At 45.0% G+C, this 24,908-nt stretch overlaps 1 protein-coding gene across 1 annotated transcript; it reads right to left on the reverse strand.

Moving 5' to 3' along the window:
• Positions 1-24,746, reverse strand: CDCA2 (cell division cycle associated 2). Its single transcript, XM_073557145.1, has 15 exons — positions 24,644-24,746; positions 21,884-22,318; positions 20,418-20,551; positions 19,474-19,618; positions 17,520-17,653; positions 13,140-13,209; positions 12,537-12,730; positions 11,557-11,614; positions 5,743-5,981; positions 5,273-5,348; positions 3,098-3,211; positions 2,661-2,731; positions 2,042-2,140; positions 1,455-1,629; positions 1-1,358 (listed from the first exon to the last, which is right to left on the reverse strand). The coding sequence occupies exons 1-15, from the start codon at positions 24,729-24,731 to the stop codon at positions 313-315; spliced, it is 3,078 nt and encodes a 1,025-aa protein (XP_073413246.1). The 5' UTR covers positions 24,732-24,746; the 3' UTR covers positions 1-312.
• Positions 24,747-24,908: the final 162 nt, after the last annotated feature.

Here is a 24,908-nt window from a genome sequence, read left to right on the forward strand (position 1 = left end):
TGAAGATATACAAGATTAACATTTAATAAAAGAACGAAACAAAACTACATATGGAACGAAAAGAAACCACATATATAAAAAAAGAGAACGGCCACAACATCAACATTGCCACGTTTAACGCCCATGGCACAGAGGAAAAGGAAAAAAAATGCACAATATACAAGTACAGGAGAGCATTCTGTTTTAGATCCACCAACAAAGGGACCCCACCATATGTGAAGTAACATACTCTTGGTGGGACCTAACATGCAAGAGTCTCCAGATGTGGGTTGTCCTTCCAAAAACTAAAACGTCCATGATGTGAAGTCCTTCCTATGAATCTGGCACTAGGACACTGTGGTCTTTATCAACCGATGAGCTGTTAGGAGCCTTGTAAGAAAAGTTGGACCTCCTCCGCCTTGTATCACAAGTGGATACACTTTCTTGGATGGTGGTAGTACCCAGGGTTCTTCTCCTGTTTCTCTTGGCCACATTCGGCACTTGGTAGCCACTCAGGTTTTCCTTGTTTGGGTTGTGGACTGCAATCTCCAATGTCAAAGCAGAGCTCTCCTCACGCCTCATAACAGAACTTACAGATTTCCTTCTCTTGGTCTTCTCACCTTCTTTGTTCTCCGCCACCCACAACAAACCATTGACTGCAGAGTCCCTGCACAGTCTCATACTACGTCTCACCTTCTTTTCTTGTGGCGGGAACTGCAGAACTTCATCAATGGGAAGACAAAAGTCACTCATGTTGGAGTTTGAATGAGGCAGCATAGCAGTACAGAGTTCTCCAAGAGTATTTTGCTCAGGGTTTGCAAGAAGAGTGTGGGACACTTGATGGTTTCTTGAAGACCGTCTGGATTTTTGGTGTTCAGAGGCGATTGGTGGTATAGAGGAGCTGTTGCCTGTGTTTTTTGCCAAGGAGCGCACTAATGTTCCTTGCACTGGATCATGAATACTTACTGGTTTGTGGGAGGTCTGATCAGCATGTTGTGGAGTTACGGAAGAATGGGACACATAGAAACGTGTGGAAGAACGACGCTTGTAATTCTTGGTCTTACGTTTCTCCTTATTTAAACTGGAGGAAAGACAATTTGTAGAAAGTTTGCTAAACTGGTCTCTTTCACCCATCCTAGTAGGAGACTGAAGGCATTCACCTTCGGAGGTCAGGTCCGAGACATCAGAAGCAGGAAGGTCTTGGACCTTTTCTGGAAATCCACTGTTGGAGACTGTCATGTCCTCCATCATTGGATTGGCTGGTTCATCTGGTGTCCCAACATCTTCTACTATGTGGACTGTTGACTTTCCGGTCTCCTTTTCTTCAAAATTTATCTCCGGAGAATCGTCAAATGTATACTGGGTCTTGAACTCTTGGACTTTACCAGCATAGGAAAACACAAAAAAAGATTCAAAATCACAATATAAACCAGCATGCCATCTACACTACCACAACAACGAATGGCCTGCCATACCGTGAGGAAGGCTCCATGAGGTGGGAGCAGATGGTGTGGAGATGCTCTCTGGTACCTCTGGGATTGGACTCAGCACAGGCTTCTTGGATGCAACGTCTCGCTCACTATACACAGGTTTCGGGACAGGTTTCTTGGATTTCTGACCTTTTTTGCCTTTTCCCCGGGCAGCTTTTACCTGTGTGAGGTCACATAAGTTGATTGCAGTCTTACCCATTTTGATCACATCCCTCCCACTAAAAACTAGAAGAACCTTGTAAACTGGTTATGTAGTCAAGACTGAGCCTAGTTATCATTTTTGTTACTTTTGTTTACGTTTTATTTCTTATTATTAGAGAACATGAACTTGTGAGTGCTTTACTGCTTGTACAATACACTAGGACTTCTGTGTCCACATGTAAGGCACGGGCTCAGGAAGGGTCACAGCAGATTAGTCGTGGAGTCATAGGCTGAAGTGTCACTCTTACTTTTCCGAGCCCGGCCGCCATATTTTCTGGCTAATTTCAGAAAGTTCCCGCTCCCGTTGCTTAGAGCCATGTAAGAGGCTGCGGTCGGACCCCTGCACAGGGAAGCGGTGCTAATGGACATACCTGGACTTTGATGATCACAGGTTTTATGGATTTCTTGGCGGTCGCTTTTACTGTCGTCTTTGAGCCGTTACTTTCTGGGGTCTTCTTGTGACTGCTCGACTGTGAAGAAGCCGAACATTAAACCAATCTTCATTTGATGGACGCATTACTTTTGGGGGAAAACAGCAGTTTTCCTCCAATTAGAAATGCAGTATAGTTCTTCTGATTAGCCATGTCTCTTACCCCATGTGCAGGCACTCCAGTAACTTAGGTATCCATGGTTCCGACCATATTAGTGACAGTTATTAGTGGTCATAACCACGGGTACCTAAGCTACTTTAATGCCCTACGACATAGCTTATCAGAAGAACTATACTACATTTCTAGTTGGAGTTATTTGCTACTATTATTATTACACCTACTACATACTGGATAGGATCGTGGAGATGGGAATCTTCCTTTAACGCTCAAAAATAAAATAAAAAACAACAACAAAATCACCTAAGTTTACAATCACAATTGTCTCAGATGTACAAAAAAAAAAAAAGTATTAAAATTGCTATGCTATATTAGAACACTTGTTCAGTGCGGAAGGTCGGGGCAACAACGAGCGCCATCAACTCAGGTGAGAATGAAATACCTTCCGCTTTTTGGCGGTGTGAGTCTCCCGGCTCCCAACGAAAGAGACTTCCAGAGAGGAGGTCGTGGATTCTACGGACAAACAAAAAAAAAAAACCAAATTACTGACCCAAGTACTTTACCTAGTAAGATATTAGATGGATGCTATTATTCCAAGTGAGGTAGTACTGAAGCCACAGCGCCCACAGCCACAGGGCAGGATATACACGTTACAGTATGGTGGTCTGCCGGAGCAGAGAGATGCGTCCTAAGAGGCTTTTACAAGAGACCATCCCAGAGACGGTTATTGGACCCCCAGGCTGCCTCTACAGAAATCACAGCTGTCGCCTGCCTTGTACATTTCTACCTGGAGTAATGCCTTTTTTGTACCATTAGGTCAGGGTGCGGGACAGACATGAGGGGCCGCAAGCTACATACTGTGGTATCTGCACTTATTACCAATGTCTGGATGCTTCCCAGCCTCCTCCGCAGCCTCCAGGTGACGGTCGTCGGAGATGCTCGCATCGACTGCAGCTTTTTTGTCTTCATCAGGATCGGACTCCTCTGTGTGCCCTGAAAACAGACTGGATTCATAATCATGGTCACATATACCACTACTAAAAGAAGAGAACTAATATATATATATATATATATATATATATATATATATATATATATATATATATATATATATATATATATATATATATTTTTTTTATTCCTTTTAAAAAAAATTTTATATAAAAATGCCACATTAATATGACAACAATTATACCCCAAACAATAGGGGGACACAGATCACTGATATAATATTTATGAGACTAATCAGTAATTTTCCTTTATATAAAATCACAACCCTATAGACTTATACATAGAATATACCGGTTTCCACTTTTTAATTAATTATAATTCTATGGTGATAAATGGCAATCATACAAGAGCCCAAAGCATCTCATTAAATCCCATACACCATCTCCATATATTAATCCTTTCAATTAAAAAAAAAAAAAAAAACTATCTTATACCCCAATTACACGGATAATGTATATACCGTATTTTTCGCTTTATAAGACGCACTTTTGTAGGGGGTAGGAAAGTAGGGGGTGCGTCTTATAATCCGAATATACGGGGGAGGGGGTGTATATATATATATATATATATATATATATATATATATATATATATACACACACACACACTGCAGGGTCCAGGGGAGGTGGGGGCAGCTTTGGAGCGGTGCTGTGAGCTGGTAAAAGCTGCCGAAGGGAGCCTTTGATCTCCTGCTCCCGCTCATATAATATGCACTGCCGCTGTCCATCACCATGGTGCTGAAACCGCACTACGGTGACTGACTGGGGGAGCGGCGCATATTATAGCTGCCTGCGCCCTCCTTTGATCGCACATGATCCCCTGTGTTAGATATCGCCCCCCATGCTGCTGCCCATAGTAAAATAAAAAACTCTTTCCTTACCTCCTCCAGCGCTGATCTCCCGGTGTCTCTGCTGCCGCTGTCATCAGGCACGCAGAGATGATATCACTCTGCTGTGCTGATCACATGACCGGCTCTGAGAACCAGGAAGTGGAGGAGGAGCTCAACCACACTGAGGGAGACATGAGGAGGGACAGTGCTGAGAAGGTAAGGAAAGAGATTATTTTACTAAAAGCAGCAGCATGGAGGCGATATCTAACACAGGGTGATGTGTGCCAGCCACAGGGGGGCCAGTGTGCCAGCACAAGGGGGCTATATTCAATATAAGGTGGCCATATCCAGATTAAGGGGGCTAATTTTAGGATGGGGGGACTATGAGGGACATATACCCTATATGATTTGTTAGACGGACACTGGCATTATAAGACGGACCCCATTTATTAAAAAATTCTCTATTCCTTCACCACATTTGGGGGTGCGTCTTATAATCAGGTGCGTCTTATAAAGCGAAAAATACGGTATAATGTTCATCATAAAATAATATATGCAGTTACCAGCATGTTACTGCCTCTGTCTCCATTAGGGTGTAAACAGTGGCCGTGCCCCCACTGTTAGTAGTGGTGTATGTGACCATGCTATGTATTGGAAATGGTTTTTGGAAGTGCCATGAGGTGACAATTGGACAAGTTTTGATATAATTGGATTCATAATCAGCAAGTATACAAGCAGCCGGGCGCCAAGCCTCCGTAACGCAAGCAGCCGGGCGCCAAGCCTCCGTAACGCAAGCAGCCGGGCGCCAAGCCTCCGTAACGCAAGCAGCCGGGCGCCAAGCCTCCGTAAGGCAAGCAGCCGGGCGCCAAGCCTCCGTAACGCAAGCAGCCGGGCGCCAAGCCTCCGTAACGCAAGCAGCCGGGCGCCAAGCCTCCGTAACGCAAGCAGCCGGGCGCCAAGCCTCCGTAACGCAAGCAGCCGGGCGCCAAGCCTCCGTAACGCAAGCAGCCGGGCGCCAAGCCTCCGTAACGCAAGCAGCCGGGCGCCAAGCCTCCGTAACGCAAGCAGCCGGGCGCCAAGCCTCCGTAACGCAGGCAGCCGGGCGCCAAGCCTCAGTAACGTAAGCAGCCGGGCGCCAAGTCTGAATAATACAAGCAATCACACATTATAAACCACAAGGTACAAACTCTATAAACACACAAAATCAAACGTACCTGGCAAAGGAGAGGTTGTGACAGAGTCAATGTTCGAGAATTCAGCATCAAAGCAATGCGGCGGAAGAGACTCCTCCTAGATGAGAGCAGAATAATCACCATCATCTCACAGATGGAGCTCAATAACTTCCCGATATCAGAGGCCACACAAAGCGGCAGGAGCCACAATTACTCCTCCTGGAAGTGTAGAAATAAACGGACCACTGAGTAGGACCATACCCATCAGCACACCGACACCGTCTGGTAATACCCAGTTGTCACAATATTCGTACAGTTCCAAAGGAAATAACAGTGGTGAATCAGGGATCCGAGAAGAGATGACGGATGCTTCATGGTGAACACAAGTACTCGGTAAAGCAGCCATGCCAGGCGACCGAACGGCCCCCACCTGAACACCGCCTGTCAGGAGCTGGAGAGGATGACCTCTCATGAATAATAAAGAAGTGCATATTTCTCATCCCGTCACCCACCTCATCTTTGGCATCAAAATCTGGCTGTGGCATGGGATGACATGGGCTCTGGCAGGGGGATTGTTCCGCAGATGGAGTGGCATCTAGTGTACAGTAATTATAGGGCGTACTGCCGCGACGTAGAGGGGTGTTAGCCGGTAGTGTTTTGTCAAATATCTCGGGGCTCAGCTCCTTTCCAAAGGTCACCCGCTTCTTTCTCTTCACCGAATCTTCTGATTTATTAATATCTGTTTTCTCCTCTTAAAAAAGAAAAAAAAAAAAACAAAAAAAAACAACAACAACATAAGTAATTGGAGGCCCGAGTCCGAGGTTGGCACACGCGCCATACAGACGGCACACGCGCCATACAGACATCTGGTTGTTTCTGTGCATCATGCACAAGTTTTACACCACAAAAGTCGTAGAATTAAAATAATGGAAGCATGGTCCTTCTAGCAGCGCTAGTTAAAAGGATCCTATATAGGGAAGTATATGCCAGCTGCGGGTCCCACCTCTGGGGTCTGCGGCTAACTCCAGAAACCCCTAAATCATTCACGGCCACCACCCCATTCCAGACGGCATGTGATGGAGCCCCATTCTCCAGACTGATGTGGGCTCACGAGACCCGAGTCCACATGTCATGCTAGCTAGACTTCAGTTAATATTTCCACACGTCTGTGGTATGCAATAAGATCTTCAGTGCTAATTTAGGCTGCACACTTCGGCTGGCAGGACCTGTGGACTCGGGTCATGTGACCCTGATGACAGATCCTTCTGCACTTCTATGTTGCTGCCTGCTCGTGATTGGCCAGCGTCATACAGAATGCAGAAGTACCCGACCCCCCTCTTCCCAACAAAAAATCCCTAATAATAGCTCCTTGGACCTAACTAAAGTTAACTCATTAAAGTGCCACATATTTGATTGCTAATATTTCCACAATGAAGGGGTGAAGTTTAAAAAAAAAAAAAAGCCACTACTACATTGTGTATCCAGCTCAACATGAAAGCTTTGGTGAAAGGTCCTCTCTGCAGACTCTAAGGATATTAAAGGGTTACTGAACTTCAAGTAATTTTAGAACAATCAGCTGTGTGTACAGAGGAGTAAAGCCCCCGTTACACACTGCGATATCGCTAGCAATATCGCTGTAAAGTCACCGATTTTGTGACGTAGCAGCGATATTGCTAGGGATATCGCAACATGTGATACTTACCTCCGACCGGCTCCCCCGCTGGTTATCGCTGATCGCGCGAGAAGCTCCTGGACCATTCCTCGTCGGTCACTTCCTGCTGGGCTTCCTGTGGCGCCGACGAGCAACGCGTGGAGCCGGGCGGGAGGATGTCAGGATCGCCGCGTCTGACAGGTAAGTAGCGACCCCCGACCCCAGCGATGTCGCTGGTGAGATCTGCCTGAGTGGCAGCTCACTAGCGACCACCTAGCGATGCACCAGCGATCCTGACCGCGTCATATCGCTGGTCAGGATCGCTGGTGCATCGCAAGGTGTAATGGTACCCTAACACTATTGTCTGGCCATTAGATGACAATCTTCATAGCAAAGCCACAAGAGGACTAAAAAGACTCCAAAAAAATTCAAGAATTCATACAGCAGAAAAGGGGCAGCAATGATTAGCTTGCCCAGGTCTCCGAACAAATGCAGCAAACCCATGTAGTAAAGATGGCGGCAACACAGGTGCAAAATTTGCAAGTGTGAGGACCCTTGACAAGGGTTGCAAGCTTGCATATCTTGGCAAAAATATCGACTAATACCTCACTTATTTATTTGTATTTTTTGCACTTTATTTTTAAACCCCTTAACTTCGAGCTTTTTTTGCTCCCCTTCTTTCCAGAGCCATATTTTTTTAATTTTTCCATCAATATGGCCATGTGAGGGCTTATGTTATGCGGGAAGAGTAGCACTTTTGAACATCATCATTGGTTTTACCATGTAGTGTACTCGAAAAAAAATTCCAAGTGCGGTGAAATTGCAAAAAAAAAAAAAATAAAATAAAAAAAAAGGGCAAACCCACATTTGTTTTTTTGTTTGTCTTTTTTGCTAGGTTCACTAAATGCTAAAACTGACCCACCATTATGATTCTCCAGGTCATTACGAGTTCATAGACACCAAACATGTCTAGGTTCTCATTTATCTAAGTGGTGAAGAAAAAAAAAAAAATTGCGTCATTTTCCGAGATCGTGATCTCGGGTTGAGTGAGGGCTTATTTTTTGCAGGTCGAGGTGACGTTTTTAATGTTACCACTTTTTTTGCAGATACATTTTTTCCATCGCCCGTTATTGCATTTTAATGCAATGTCACAGCGACTAAAAAAAAAAAAAACGTAATTCTGGCGTTTTGATTTTTTTTTCTTGCTACACCGTTTCGTGATCAGATTAAACATTTTTTTTTTTATTAATAGATCTGGCGATTCTGAACTCGGTGATACCAAATATGTTTGATTTTTTTTTTATTATTGTTTTATTTTGAGAGATAGATATTTTTTTTTTTGTTTTAGAAGCTGCCATAATTGATCGGCTCTGCTACATATAGGTGATTCTCAGATCACCTATATGTAGCAGATTTACTGCATTGCTATGGGCGCCATCCACCGGGTGGCGCTCATAAGCAATCTGCCTCAACAACCATAGAGGTCTCTATGAGGCCTCTGGTTGTCAAGTCAACGCGTCGCTGACCCCCGATCACGTGAGCTATGCGCCCAAAGTACTAGTTAAATGCCCATTATCAGCTTTTGACAGCGGGCTTTAACTAGTTAATAGGCACGGGTGGACGGCGATTCCGCTCCTGACTATTGCGGGCACGTCAGCTGTTTATAACAGCAGACATGTCGTGGCTTTGGGGTGGGTTCACTGCCGGAGTCCACCTCAAAGCAGGGGATACTTACCGCTGACGTACTATTGTGTCAACGGTATGTAAGGGGTTAAGGCACAGTCAGGCCCAGCACTTTTGCACCTGCGCTGCCGCCATTACTACAATGGTTTGCTGTATGCTGATAGTGCACTTGTTCGGAGACCTGGGCAGGTAAGCACTGCTGACCCTTTTCTGCTGTACTATTCCATTATATGACTTGTAGCATGCAATTTTGCACCACTTATACCAAACCCAGGCTGCATATCATCATATACAATCCACTCTGAGCGGGTGGGAGATTAAGTGCGATGATGTCTCCTGTACAAAGCATAGAGAGTGGATTCCTGCTCTTCATTCATTAGTTATCACACAGAAAGAAGCAACAGCAGCATGAGTGAAACTATACAGTGGTACTGAGCAATACAGATGTGATTCCATCCCAGCATCATCCTTCTGTATCATTCTGTCTGTTTTCTCCCTTTGCTCCTCTCGCCTCAACCCTCTATAGAGTTGTGAGAACACCGTCTTTATTCTTAATTATGATGTATTATTCAGAAAGCCCAAAAACATGAGCTATTGTTCATACGAGTCTGAATGTTAACTCTTGTAGGTTTATTGAATGGCTGCTGATTACCCATTGTATCAATCACTGCAGCTTATTGTTCTGCTATCCTTGAGGGACCAAGGGGCAGGTTAATTGAACACTCAAAGAGAGATGACCTTCTACCACCCTTCACCCCCTCAAACCCGTAGTAATGGCCTTAAGGACAGCTGTGGGTATAAAAAGGACCTCTCTCCTTCTACAGACAGACTCTAGAGGACAGCAGCCAAGGAACCATGCCTCCAACCTCAGGAATACAGATTTAATCCACTGCCCATCACTGAACCCATGGAAATGTTAGGAGAACCCAAGTTGGGAAAACCAGGTCACCTGACCACATACCTCCATGGTCAGCTTCCTAAGCTTGCCGCTACCTTTGCACTGTAGGTGGCGGCTAAAAGCGAGGTGCTGCTGATTTGGGTAATTTGCCCTGGAAGCCCCAAAGTCACAGACGTCCTAATTACCGGCGAGTCAGCGGAAGGGTGAGAATCTCATTTGCACCATCTTATGCACTTGCTGGGACTGTACTTCAGTGTCTGATGAAGGTTCCATAACGTATTGCCAGAGTGTGTTACTCTCACCCTGCGTTGTCTGAGTAGTATTCTGCCCACGGGAAAGGAGTGCGGGCATTCAGTGGGATGAGCCATGCAGTCTTTCTAAAGACAGCCGGGCCAGCAGACGAGAGCACCAACTGACCCTCGTGTCTCCACAAAAGTACAATAGGAGGTGTAACCAGAGTCCTCACGGTGCTGGCATTCAAGTCTTGGCTTGAGCAAGATGGATTTGAGCTGCTTCATTCAACAACCCCAGCCCCAGAGCAGATGGGGAGTTCATGAAGCCTGTGAAGAAGTGGCTTATAAGTGGAGAGAGCAGATTTCTTTGATAACATGTATTAGAAAGTTTTTATATTGGCCTGTACTGATTTATGCAAAGTTTCTTGAAAGTACCGTTCCCTTGAAATTAAGAATCATCCACTTCAGGTTTTCTTTCTATGAGCCAATCCATGTACTACAGGAGACAGCATGCATGACCGGATGTATAACCACACCTAGAACTTTACCAGAAAACGTACTAAAAAAATAGTTAATAGTCTTATCTTACGGGGGATGAATCACAGCTCCTGTCGACAGCTCCTGCTCTGATAATGCTAATGGTACACTGCTCCTCCTTGATGTCTTTGCAGTCTCTGATACTCTGCCCGCGCTTTTCTCCCGCATTTTACTCCTATCAATCTGTTCTGCTGGAAGCAGTGCTGCTTATGTTAGCAGATCCGAGGGCTCCGTGAAAATGGCAGCAGAACACTCCCACTACTGTGAATTGTGGAGCCCACAGAGGCGTGCCCAGTTCACAGCAGTGACGGCTCCATTATAATAGATAGATGGACTCCGACCCTGTTATCTCCTATGACCATGGGCTGCCCTATTATGACTCTGAAAGCAAAGTGTCAGCCCCCAGTGCCTTCTTTAAACTCCTATAACACACAAAATGCAATCAAAACGTGGTTATAACAGCAGGTTATGCTACATTACATGGATTTATTATTGATCTACAAACGCGGTACCTTCTCTTTCAGCAAAATTTAACTGACAACAATTTTCCTGGTCAGTACAATTGTGGCGATACCAAAAATAAAAGGTTTTTTACATTTTAGTTGTAGTAAATAATAATTAAAAATTCAGAGCTTTGTATTAAAAAAAAAAAAAATTGTGTTTGTGTTGCCATCTTCGAAGACCATTGAATTTTTTTTTTTTATTTTCTGTAGATGGAGCTATGTGAGGGCTTGATTTTTGCATGTGTATGGATACCATTTCCTGGGGGAGGTGTGGAGACAAAATGAAACTGCTGTTATGCTATTAGGATTTTTATTTTTGCCTTAGAGCATTTAGAATAGAGATTGTTTTCACATTTCATTGGGAAAAGAATGGAAATTCAAACTTTTGGGTTTTTTTTAGTCCCCTAGGGGACTCGAACCTGCGATCGCCTTTACTATATACTGTAACACTTCTATCTTGCAGTATATAGTGAATTAAACAATCTCCTATGAAGCCCCACCAGTCTGGGCCCTATAGGAGTAAGAGGTGGTGAAGATGGGGGGGGGTCCTTCAATAGGCTCATAGCGACATTGACAACCTACCCCATCTTTTCAGGTGGTGAAGGGCATCCCAATGTATGCCATCGATGTGGCTCCAGAGATGGTCAGTGGAATTTTATGGCTGAACAGCAGGTCGCAGTTCTGCCACTTGCCAGGTATAGAACAGCTGAGCCCACGCCAACAACCAAAATATAAAGTAAACCTAGGCTACTTGTATCTAACCCCCACCAAGTTATCAATGTCTGAGCCCCCACCAAGTTATCAATGTCTGAGCTTCTCACCATCATCTGAGATTTTTTGCAGTGAAAATAATGTAGTGTCCTCCTCTCTGAGCCCGACCTGCAGAGGGGAAAATAAAGCGGATTAAATGGGATCGACACTAAACCCTTAAGGGGACCGTCAGATATTGAGGACCATTGATCATGTCTCCTGTGCTGTAGGCCCAGATCACATTGGACGGTCGCTACATAGTGCAAGGAGCCGAGCTGTTCTGGCTCATTGACAGCAGCACACAAACAGCTGATCGTGAGGGGAATTATGGTATAGGGGTCCGATTCCAATCTGATATTGACGACCGATAGAGAGGATGTCTCATCAATATTCCCGTCCTGGACAACACTTATAATAACATTGAAAAATACACAAGATGTCACATTTTTTTCCATTTTATTAAAGTAGTAATCCGGCTGCACTCTCTTCCGCATCGGGAGGTTGCGTGTGGCCGGTGAGGTCACATCTACAGATATTTGTAAGTTCAAGTGCCCAATTTTGGGGGTTCGAGAGGCAAACCAGATCTGTAGACATGATATGGAAGTGAGTGGAGTCATTTAATAGTCTCTTCCAGGGCTGTGGAGTCAGAGTTCATTTTCGTGGCTTATATACACAATATGGGCAGACTCCAAAAATATATAATACATTGGGTACAGTAGTACAATGCAGGATGTGCGGTGAAGTTTTTCATAAGAATTTGGTAAAGTTATGAAATGTCTCGTCTGTCCCTGATCTCTGCTGCACTTTATGTACATGCCCAGTAGTGACCAGGGCTGTGGAGTTGGAGGTAGGGAAATTGAGTTGGAGGTTTGGTTTACTGACTCCACAGCCCTGGTCACTACTCTTATAAAAAGTTTTGTAACACCTTTCTATGACCATCCAAGAATGTGGAATATCTGATGATTCAGCACCATCTAAACCGGACATCGATATACACCATTACACCCTTAAGTGGCGGTGGTGAACAGGCATCTACAGTCAGACCACTTACCCTGAAGTGGACAAAATCTCTCCTAGGAGTCTTTTTCAGTGCAGGTTTCAGGACGGGTCCAAAGGAAGTTTCTGATATTAGTGGCATGGTGTATTCAGGTTCTGGAGGACTTAGGAGATCTGTGAACATAACCTTTCGCTTACGGCTTCTTGAAGAACTTGGTAATGCTCGGTTCTCCTCAATTTGCACCTCCGCTGTCACATGGATATCACAAGCATTAGTCAGAAGAAAGCGAACGCCATGACACTTACTTAGCTTTCCAACAGTCTACAGGTTACAATCATCTTTCCCGTTGGATAGTAGGATGTTATCACAATGGGAACTACAATGAACAAGGACCATCTCACCTGGCCCACCTCATGAACAAGGACCATCTCACCTGGCCCACCTCATGAACAAGGACCATCTCACCTGGCCCACCTCATGAACAAGGACCATCTCACCTGGCCCACCTCATGAACAAGGACCATCTCACCTGGCCCACCTCATGAACAAGGACCATCTCACCTGGCCCACCTCATGAACAAGGACCATCTCACCTGGCCCACCTCATGAACAAGGACCATCTCACCTGGCCCACCTCATGAACAAGGACCATCTCACCTGGCTCGCTGAAGACCTCAGTCGACAATCTTGAGCAATCAGGATCCACAGTAATTTCTGGCATACATTTCTGAAGATGCAAAATACAGGACGAAGGTCTGACTTAGATGGTAGGAAGAGCATTGTTGTCAAAGACACTTTCATAAAATACATAAATAGACACTGGGATCCCCACCATTCCAAAAGTCCCCTGTATGCCACATGGCTCCATTTACTTCAATGAGACTAAAGTAATGGCTATCACTCTCTCAGAAGAGAACAGTGCGGTGATCACACATGTGCTCAACTCACACAGGGACTTTGGGAACCTTGTTCTCAAAGTCAGTAAGGGTCCCAGCTGTCAGTCACTTACATTGTGGAGAATAAATGTTTTTAATGAAACCCCCCCTTAAGACCATAACATTTCCCAATGTATATGTGAGTTTAACCCTTTCCCTACTAAGGATATATCTCTAGCATCCTTGCAGGGATGAACATCATTAGCTAGGCATGTACGAGATACAAGTGCTTCTCACAAAATTATAATATCATTAAAAAGTTAATTTTATTTCAGTTCTTCAATACAAAAGTGAAACTCATTATATAGAGTCATTACACACAGAGTGCTCTATTTCACGTGTTTATTTCTGTTAGTGTTGATGATTATGGCTTACAGCCAATGAAAGCCCAAAAGTCATTATCTCAGTAAATTAGAATACTTTATACACCAGCTAGAAAAATGATTTTAAAATCTGAAATGTTGTCCTACTGAAATGTATGCTCAGTAAATGCACTCAATACTTGGTCGGGGCTCCTTTTGCATCAATTACTGCATCAATGCGGCGTGGCATGGAGGCGATCAGCCTGTGGCACCGCTGAGGGGTTATGGAAGCCCAGGTTGCTTTGATAGCAGCCTTCAGCTCGTCTGCATTGTTGGGTTTGGTATCTCATCTTCCTCTTGACAATACATCATAGATTCTCTATGGGGTTAAGGTCAGGTGAGTTTGCTGCCAATCAAGCACAGTGATACTGTTGTTTGTAAACCAGGTATTGGTACTTTTGGCAGTGTGAACAGGTGCCAAGTCCTGCTGGAGAATGATATTTCCATCTCTAAAAAGCTTGTCGGCAGAGGGAAGCATGAAGTGCTGTAAAATTTCCTGGTAGACGGCTGCGCTGACTTTGGTCTTGATAAAACACAGTGGACCTACACCAGCAGATGACATGGCTCCCCAAACCATCACTGACTGTGGAACCTTCACACTAGACCTCCAGCAGCTTGGATTGTGGCCTCTCCACTCTTCCTCCAGACTCTGGGACCTTGATTTCCAAAATAAAATGCAAAATTTACTTTCATCTGAAAACGACACCTTGGACCACTGACAACAGTCCAGTTCTTTTTCTCCTTGGCCCAGGTAAGATGCTTCTGGCGTTGTCTATTGGTCATGAGTGGCTGACACAAGGAATGCGACACTTGTAGCCCATGTCCTGGATACGTCTGTGTGTGGTGGCTCTTGAAGTAATGACTCCAGCAGCAGTCCACTCCTTGTGAATCTACCCCAAATTTTTGAATCGCCTTTTCTTCACAATCCTTTCAAGGCTGTGGTTATCCCGGTTGCTTGTGCACCTTTTTCTACCACACTATTTCCTTCCACTCCACTTTCCATTAATATCCTTGGATACAGCACTGTGTGAACAGCCAGTGTCTTTAGCAATGACCTTTTGTGGCTTACCCTCCTTGTGGAGTGTGTCAGTGACTGCCTTCTGGACATCTGTCAAGTCAGCAGTCTTCCCCATGATTGTGGAGCTACTGAAACAGAATAAGTGACCATTATAGATGCTTAACCCCTTAACGACCGCCGATACGCCTTTTAACGGCGGTAATTAAGGCTACTAAAACCACAGCGCCGTTAATTCACGGCGCTGTGATTTAAGTGAATAGCGCCCCCCAGTGTCGGATTTTCTCCGGGGTCTCGGCTGCCAGGGGTAGCCGAGACCCCAGAGAACATGAATCGGTCGGTTTTTACTGACCTCCGCTTTTGCGATCGCCGTTATTAACCCTATAACGGCGACCGCAAAAAAAAAAAAAAAAGCCGCGATTTTACATTTAATTTCTCTCTCCTCTGATGTGATCGCACATCAGAGGAGAGAGAAATAGGGTCCGCGATCCCCCCCCGGTACCTCTCCGTGGCCCTCCGTCCCCTCCCGGTGGTCCCACGTCCCGCCGGCATCCTCCAATGGGCGCCGCCATCTTAAAAATGGCGGGCGCATGCGCAGTGCGCCCACCGGGAATCTGCCGGCTCCGGCTGGCAGATTCCATTCATTATTTTGATCACTATGATAAACGATCATAGTGATCAAAATAAAAAAAATAGTACATAACCCCCCCGTTTATCACTCCCTTATATAGGCCAATATAATGAAATAAAGAAAATATTTTTTTTTTCAGTTTTCCATTAGGGTTAGGGTAGGGTTAGGGCTAGGGTTAGGGTTGGGCTAGGGTTAGGGCTCGGGTCACGACTAGGGGTGTGTTGGGGTTAGGGTTGGAGCAAGAATTGAGGGGTTTCCACTATTTGCCAACTTTGGGGGTCTAAAAAAATCACTTTTGTGGAAATAAAAAAAGACTTTATTTTCACGGCTCTGCGTTTATAAACTTTTGTGACACGCTTGGGGATTCAAAGTGCTCACCACACATCTAGATAAGTTCCTTAGGGGGTCTAATTTCCAAAATGGGGTCACTTGTGGGGGGTTTCCACTGTTTAGGCCCATCAGGGGCTCTGCAAGCGCAACATGATGCCCGCAGACCATTCCATCAAAGTCTGCATTCCAAAATGGCACTCCTACCCTTCCGAGCTCTACCATGCGCCCAAACAGTGGTTCCCCCCCACATATGGGGTATCGGCGTAGGACAGGACAAATCGCATAACAACTGTGCGGGTATGATTTCTCCTGTTACCCTTGTAAAAATAAAAATTTGGGGGCGAAAAGATCATTTTTGTGGAAAAAAAATGGATTTTTTATTTTCACGGCTCTACGTTATAAACTTCTGTGAAGCACTTGAAGGTTCAAAGTGCTCACCACACATCTAGATAAGTTCCTTAATGGGTCTAGTTTCCAAAATGGGGTCACTTGTTGGAGTTTTCCACTGTTTAGGCACATTAAGGGCTCTCCGAACGCAACATGGCATCCGATCTCAATTCCAGCCAATTCTGCGTTGAAAAAGTCAAACGGCGCTCCATCCCTTGCGAGCTCTGCCGTGTGCTGAAAAAGTGGTTTACCCCCACATATAGGGTATCAGCGTATTCAGGAGAAATTGGTTCTGAAGTAAATTTTTTGCAAAAAAAAGTTAAATGTTAATTTTTTTCCTTCCATATTGCTTTAGTTCCTGTGAAGCACTTAAAGGGTTAATAAACTTCTTGAATGTGGTTTTGAGCACCTTGAGGGGTCTAGTGTTTAGAATGGTGCCACTTTTGGGTATTTTCTGTCATGTAGACCCCTCAAAATGACTTTAAATATGATGTGGTCCCTAAAAAAAAAAATGGTTTTGTAAATTTTGTTGTAAAAATGAGAAATCGCTGGTCAACTTTTAACCCTTATAACTTCCTAACAAAAAAAAATTTTGCTTCCAAAATTGTGCTGATGTAAAGTAGACATGTGGGAAATGTTATTTATTAAGAAATTTGTGTGACACATCTCTCTGATTTGAGGGCATAAAAATTTAAAGTTTTAAAACTGCAAAATTTTCAAAATTTTCGCCATATTTCCGTTTTTTTCATAAATAAACACAAGACTTATCGAAGAAATTTTACCACTAACATGAAGTACAATATGTCACGAAAAAACAGTCTTCGAATCAGCGGGATCCATTAAAGCGTTCCAGAGTTATAACCTCATAAAGGGACAGTGGTCAGAATTGTAAAAATTGGCCTGGTCATTAAGCTGCAAACTGGCTCTGTCGCTAAGGGGTTAAGAAGCCTCTGCAGGTGTTTTTATTATTCTAATTTACTGAGATAATGACTTTTGGGTTTCATTGGCTGTAAGCCATAATCATCAACATTTACAGAAATAAACACATGAAATAGATCACTCTGTGTGTAATGACTCTATATAATATGAGTTTCACTTTTTGTATTGAAGAACTGAAATAAATTAACTTTTTCATGATGTTCTAATGAGCGAGAAGCACCTGTAGGTCCTGGCTACTAAAGAGCCATGATCTAGGGCTTGTTTTAATACCACACAACCCATGGATGAATGTGGTGTCATTTCTGGAAGAAAGTAACCATGCTTTTTTCTCTAATCCTGTACAAGCATCATAAAAAAAACAGATCTAACATTTCTCTCTCACAAGTCGTAATGCAAAGGAAAGCGCTGGAGGTCTTTACATGTTTTCCCGGTACAAACCTGGGAGCTTTCCAAGGGGTTTGATGGGTGGGAGATAAGTGAAGGTTGATGCACAGCCCTGGAGACCCCTTGATTAGCAGCATCACACAACTTCTTCCTCTTCTCTGGAGGCTCCGATGCCCCTTCTAGGTTATCTGCCATACAGACAACAGTAGTAAAATTATCATGGAGGCAAGAAACTATCTAATCACAACTAAACAGGCAAAAGAAAATAAGTTTGGGTACGAGCTGTGTGACCCCCCCCCTACCCCACAGGCAATGAGAACAAGAGGCTTCAAGTCCCAGTTTACAATGAATTGGGCCCTCAGACTTTAAAAATAAAAATAAAAATATTGACATCTACGTGCCCCCTGGTCCTACGTGAACTTGCTGGCAGCTCACTCATATCCTCATGGCATGATACCACCCCACGTGGTGTTGCCATAGCCCAATTCATACATTTAGCAGTTCTAACCCCAAAAGGAGTTACTCAGCTTTCCTACAATCTTGTAACCTTTCCCTCTGACACCATTATGTCCTCCAGTTTCTCTCTCTTGGATCTACTCCAGCGCCATTTGTTTCTCCAGGTCTATGATAATCTCCTCATGGGTCTGCAGTAGCTTTAAGCCTTATCGGTGGTTGTGTGAACACAACCCACCCAGGTCAGCGAAATTGTGCATATCCTTCTATATTATTACCCAGGTAAGACCCCATTTTTGTCTCTTGGATCTACTCCACTTATAGAAACACTAAACCTTAAATAGGAATGATACACTTGAATAGGAGGGGAGAGGCTCCTGCCAGAGCCAGACGCAGGACAGTGAAGAGGCTCCTGGTCCACACGTGGTTTCTTCATATACATTTCTTAGCTCAAAAAAAGGATCCAAGAAAAATAGGCAATTAAAGGGTTAGTCACATTCTGCTTACTTTTGCATTGCATTGAAAGGAGAGCAGGGCAAGTGATGGCTGCCTGGATGCACGCTCGATCAGGAGGTATCACTCACCCTTCCCAGTATAATCAGGAGTGATGAGTGAACGTTCTGGGATAAGGTGTTATCCGACCATACTCGTGTGCTAACCGAGTGTCTTTGGCGTGCTCAAATAATATATTCGGGTCCCCGCGGCTGCATGTCTCGCTGTTCGACAGCAGCAACACATACAGGGATTAGCTAACAGACAATACCTGCATGTGTTGTTGCTGTCAAACATCTGTGAGACATGCAGCCGCGGGGACCCGAATATATTATTTGAGCACGCCAAAGACAATCGGTTAGCACACGAGCATGCTCAGCTAACACCTTATCCCAGCACGTTCACTCATCACTAAATCAGGAGACATCACACTCTTTATTTGGAAGGAACCTCCAGGGTCAGAGTGCAACCCCCTGCTCAAAGCAGGATTCACTAAATCATCCCAGTCAGATGTCTGTCCAGCCTCTGTATGAAGACTTCCATGGAAGGAGAACTCACCACTTCTCGTGGCAGCCTGTTCCACTCATTGATCACCTTCACTGTCAAAAAGATTTTTCTAATATCTAATCTGTGTCTCCTCCCATTCAGTTTCATTGCTTTTCGTGTTTCTATGTGCAAATGAGAATAAAGATGATCCCTCTACAATGTGACAGCCCTTCAGATATTTGTAGATAGCTATTAAGTCTCCTCTCAGTCTTCTCTTCTGCAGGCTAAACTTTCCCAAATCCTGCAACCTTTCCTCATAGGACAGGGTTTGCAGACCGCACACCATCCTGGTCTTCTCTGAACTTGCTTCAGTTTTTCAATGTTTTTTTTTTTTTTTTTTCTTAAATGTGGCGCCCAGAACTGGACACAGTATTCCGGATGAGGTCTGACCAAGATCCGATCAGTTGGGGGGGGTACTAAAACCTACTGAAGTTCCCTTTGAAGAAGAATTGCTGGGATTTTATTTCCCTTCTGCATTTTCTTTTTAAAACAACCAGTAATAATCTTATGAACTCACTTTTCTCAAATTCCAACTCCTCGACTTGTGAAAATTCCGGAAAAGACGGTGTGTTTTCAGTTTCCTCAACCACCTGGAAGGCGTTTCGGAAGGAGGACATCTTCTCTCTCAGTACAGAATTTCGAGGAGATGTGAAGGGGTTATCCTGAAAGGACAGAAAAACGGACTATTCATCAGCCAGTCATTCACCTTACTGAAACGGGGTTGTCCTGGATTATGATATTGATGAGCAATCCATAGAATCAATATCAGATGGGGGTGACAACCTGCACCCCCCCAGTAATCAGCCCATGTAAACAGTGAATGGGGCCAAACAATGCAGACTGCGAGTCTCTGCAATGGCACGGAGGCCTCACAAGTGATCCACAAATCCATTCATTCTCTATGGACGTGTGCAGCGTTCGGCAGCTCTGTCGCCCCCCAGACACACTGAACGGAGCAGGAAGATGCATGGCCGCTGCACAAAATCATCATTGGGGTCCCAGTGATCAGACATCACTCATTATGTGGATGGGTGGAAGATCTGCACACAATAAAACTGCAGCACTGGACTATAGGGGTATATTCACATGTACTGGGGGGGGGGGGGTTTCTTATGCTCCAAAAATCATGGTGATGGCAGGAAAAACGCTCGTCTTTGCTGCATTGTATATCTGCCTCCCACCACCGTCGTTCATTAGAAAGGGTGAAAAATGCTGCAAAACGCTGAAAGAATTGAAACACTGTGGATTAAGGAAAAAAAAAAGAAAGAAAGAAAAGGGAAGCGTGCCTGGTGCAAAACAGGACAAAAAAAAAAATATATAAAGAAATGCTGCAAAAAACGCCACATGTGAACATACCCTAATAAAGCTGTGGGGGTGCAGCTCTGAGGAGTCATGCGTGATCAGCTGTGCATACAGTTCTGGTCTGCGGGGGACTAGAGGTTACAGAGATTGTGCATTTACCGGGGGCTCGGGCTCACTTCTCCTATTGCTTCTCTGCAGGGCAATCTGACGGATCAGGAAGTTCATTTCGGGGGATCCCCGGACTCCAATTGTGGACCTGCGCCTGTGTTTATGTAACGATTTGGGAGATTTTTCTGCAAATAAATGAAACAACAACAAATGACCAAACAAAATGTGCAACGTACTTATGACGGCTGGAGAAGTAACATGTCTAACAGGAAACTGAAGACTAGCCTGTATATTCTACCCAAAGCAATGATTGTCGCATTGTCAGGCGTGTGACATCCCACCATAGGACCATTATTGGTCATTCTTTTGATGAAAGACATTTTATTTTAAGGAATCTGTCTCTAGTTATTTGCCCAGCCCCCCCCCCCCATCTGAGAGCAGAATAATGTAGGGACAAAGACCCTGATTCCAGTGATATGTCATTTACTGGGCCGCTTGCTGCAAATTTGATAAAATATCTGTTTTCCATGCTGCAGATCTGGCAATTCTCTGAATACTGAGCTGTGTATAGCCCCGCCCACACCACCGATTGGCAGCTACCTGTATACGCTGGGAATAGGCAGGAAGTGGCCAATCAGTGTTGGCGGCGGGATTATGCAGAGCTTTGGATATGGAGGAATACATGGCAGCAGGTCTTCTAGTCCTGTAATGATAATCTCCTGCTGATAAAAGTGATTTCAAGTGAAACTACAACAAGCAGCCCAGTAAGGGACACATTGCTGGAATCAGGGTCTCTGTCTCTTCATTATGTTGCTCTCAGATTACATAGCAAAAACCTGGTGACAGATTCCCTTTAATTGTGGATAAATGTCCTTGTCCACTCAATTCTGTGAGTGACAGTCTGAACCAGGATCTGGATCTCCATGTAACTCAGGTCATCGAGTACCAATGTCTGGACAACGCCTTTAAAAGGAGTCGTAAAAAATATATAAGTAGGATGGGGGGGGGGGGTAACTTACGGTCCACTGGGGGTCTGACCACTGGGACCCCAACTGATCCTGAAAACAGGGATATGCAGAACGCCACCTCGGGGGAGGTAGAGTATGGGCTGCTCTGCTCCTCTCTCTAGTGAAATTGCTCTGCGATGTACATGGCCGCCCATACAGAATGGAGAGGATGCTTGACCTCCGCTTCATCCCAGAGCCCTGTTCTCCGGACTGGTGGGGTCCTAAGTGGACAAGCCCCCAGTGATCAATAAATTATACTGACCCGCCACGGGGATAAAAAGTGTCCTGTCGGAAATAAAAATTCCCCATTCTGCTGATCAGTGTGGGCCCTCTAAACTGTATCGCTTAGAAGAGCAGTGACCCCCAACCCGTAGCATGTGCCGAGACCTACTGGTCCTGTAGTACCAAGACCACCCTAACAAGGTATAAGGATATGGGTGGGCCGAACGTGTATGACCCGGTACATATCACACTCACTAGGACCAAGCGGCCGATATACAGGAACATTACCTGCGCTCTTGGCGGTGAAGCTTTCACTACAGATCCCCAGATCCCCCACAGACACTGCAGAGAAGTCAATCAGGGGGTTACATGGCTGCGGATCATCAGACGAGGTCTCCATGCTCCTCCTAGGACTGGACACGGCCCCAGCTCCTGATGGGCCAGGCTCATCACAGACATCGCTGCCTTCAAAAACCATCACCCGGCTTGTCTTCTCCTTAGAAATATTCTCCAGCTGGGTGGGGGTGAGGTTCTCTTTGGACTCATCATTGCTGATAAATCTGGAGTGCGGCCGCTCGGTGAGGAAGGAGGTGATGGTGGTCTGCTTGTTGTGCGGGGTCGGGGCCTCGTCTTCGGACACGATTTCATACGACTGCTGTTCAGTCTGCGGCACCAGGATGGGGATCTCTTGTAGAACGTTTCTTCTGGCCATCACCTTCTCACCTGGAAGAAAAACCAGAAAGATGAGGACAAGGCAGTGCCGACATTACTGGATCTCCTCTACAGACATACCATACCATCCACCTGCCCAGAACTACGAGGCCACATGTAATGCAGCCTAGTCTGGAGCTGGGGGTCCTCATCTGTGTATTACTATGAAGCCCCCCCCCAGGCATAGGCTTCAGGGACAATTATTTAACAGGTTTTCCTGTGTCAGAAAACCTGTGTGCTGCAGCTGCCATTAACCGTTCTTTACTCACCCTCCCCGGGTCCAGTGATGTGCCTCTGTCTGTTATGGTTTGTACTGCGGCAGCCAATACATGAGCCCAGCGGCTCGCCCCTAGTTAATGACACTAGCCGCTGAGCTCAATGATTGTCCACAGGGCTGCGGACAATAACAGACACCAGGAAACAACGTTGGGAGACTCAGGGCTGGACCTGGGGAGTAAAACACACATTTTCTTTGGAAAGCCAGCTTAAATTCTCTAAAACACCGCAGTATATAGTGCAAGCTGACAAAAAATCCCAACACACACATTTGGTAATACCACGTCTGCAAAAGCCGTCATGTAGAAAGCAAAACATTGCACACGCCACAGAACGATATGGCTAAGAGAGTCAGCTGACCGCGCAGATAACGAGCCCCGACCCCACGTCATCAATGGAGAAAGAAGGAAAAAAACCTTAGGAATCTCAAAAGTGACAATATTTTTTATAAAAAAAAAAAAAAATTGAAATAAAGTTTTGACTTTTTTTAAATGAAAAAAAACCAAAACACATCGCATTTTCCCACTCTCTCCCTACACTAAGAAGATTTTTGTTGATTTTCAGATCACTATATGGTAAAGTGAGTGCTGTCATGTAAAAACCAGGCCCTTACACAGCTACAAAGACGGAAAAGTAAAAAATAAATAAATAAAAATAATGGTTAGGCTGTGTGCACAGGCTGCGGTCTTTGCTACGGTTCCGCAGCGGTTTTGGCCTCTGCGGATCCGCAGCAGTTTCTGCTGCGGTGTACAGTACAATGATTCCCTATGGGAATCAAAAACCGCAATGCAGACGGTGCGGAATTTTCCACGCGGATTATCTGCGGTTTTCAATCCGCAGAAAGAAGTGACATGTCAATTCTTTCTGCGGATTCCACTGCGGTTTGCCATCTCCTCCATTGGGGAGATGAAAAACCGCAGAGCAATCCGCAGGTAAAACCGCAGATATTTTGACCTGCGGATTTTACAGAATCCGCACCTAAATCCGCTGCGTGTGCACACAGCCTTAGTGCAAAAATGAAATATGACCGTAATGGAAAGGAGTAAGCGATGTATAAAGGAGCCTGCAAGTCTATAGATTACCCAGCCCATAGGGGGCGCTGGACAGTATCTTAGCAACTTCAGGGAGATATATATATATATATATACACACACACACACACACACACACATATACACTGTCCACATTGAAGTGTGTGTATATCCGATCTACATATGTATGCAGAGCTTCAGTATAGACACACACTGTCCATATTGAAACACACACTGTCCATATTGACATTCCATATATATACAGACCATATTGAAACTCAGTGTGTATATATATATATATATATATATATACACACACACACACTACTAGATGGTGGCCCGATTCTAACGCATTGGGTATTCTAGACTATACATGTAGCGCCGGTCACCTCCCGGCTGCGTCACCGCTGACCTCCGTGCTGCAGGAGATGACCCGCGGCAACTGTCGGACGATCAGCGGCTAGCACCACAGATCTCCTGACGGTAGGGGTGACGTGCGTCGTTCGAATTCCGCGCCAATTTGTGGCCAGACTGCGCCTGTCGCTGATTGTCGTGGCCGGCCAGGCGCGACCAATCAGCAACGCGGGATTTCCGTTACAAACATAGAGACACACACACATATATATATATATATATACACACACACACACAGTCCATATTGAAGCTGTGTACATAGACACACATATATGTACACACCTGGCTGCAGACCTGCATCCACAGACGGCTCATATACAATATTCCCGAGCTCCGTCCCTCCCCCCGGTACCGACCACCACACATGAGCCCCCAGCACACTCACGGAGGATACTCACACACATCTGCCCGGCGCAGACACCGCTCTCTCTTCCGATTCAAATTCAAATTTAGCGCTCCACAACTCGATCCCTCCGCCAACACTAAATAGTCCCCACATTCAACCGTTTATCCAAACCACTGACAAGACCCCATTCACATCTAAAGACCACCCACCACACTGGGACGTGTATTACTAATATATGAACGTCATACACGAACCAAACAGGAATCGTACTAAAACACTGCGGATGAATACGGCGCAAGGTAACGGTTAGTGAAGACGAAAACTGAACAGCGCAAGCGCGAAAAAGACGCATGCGCATCGAGCTTTACTGGCATACAAGACGCCATCTTTCATTTTGGCATTGGTGTCCCAAGACTGTGTTACATGAGGCTGATTTTAGAGCTCCGCTCCCATCCAGAGACTCTGCCATTGACAAAAGTGGCGTTGTTATTTTTTAGAAGAAAGACGCCATGTTAGCTTAACAATAAGGTAACTT

The sequence above is a fragment of the Dendrobates tinctorius genome, unplaced genomic scaffold (assembly GCF_039654945.1).
Source record: "Dendrobates tinctorius isolate UK_male_01 unplaced genomic scaffold, ASM3965494v1 ptg000245l, whole genome shotgun sequence".
Taxonomy (NCBI): Eukaryota; Metazoa; Chordata; class Amphibia; order Anura; family Dendrobatidae; genus Dendrobates; species Dendrobates tinctorius.

Coding starts and splice junctions, on each gene's coding strand:
- CDCA2 (XM_073557145.1), bottom strand. CDS start 24,731: ATGCGCATGCGTCTTTTTCGCGCTTGCGCTGTTCAGTTTTCGTCTTCA. Junction 5,349..5,742: donor ATTTTGATGCCAAAGATGAG/GTGGGTGACGGG, acceptor GCTCTCATCTAG/GAGGAGTCTCTTCCGCCGCA. Junction 2,141..2,660: donor ACACCGCCAAAAAGCGGAAG/GTATTTCATTCT, acceptor GCTTCTTCACAG/TCGAGCAGTCACAAGAAGAC.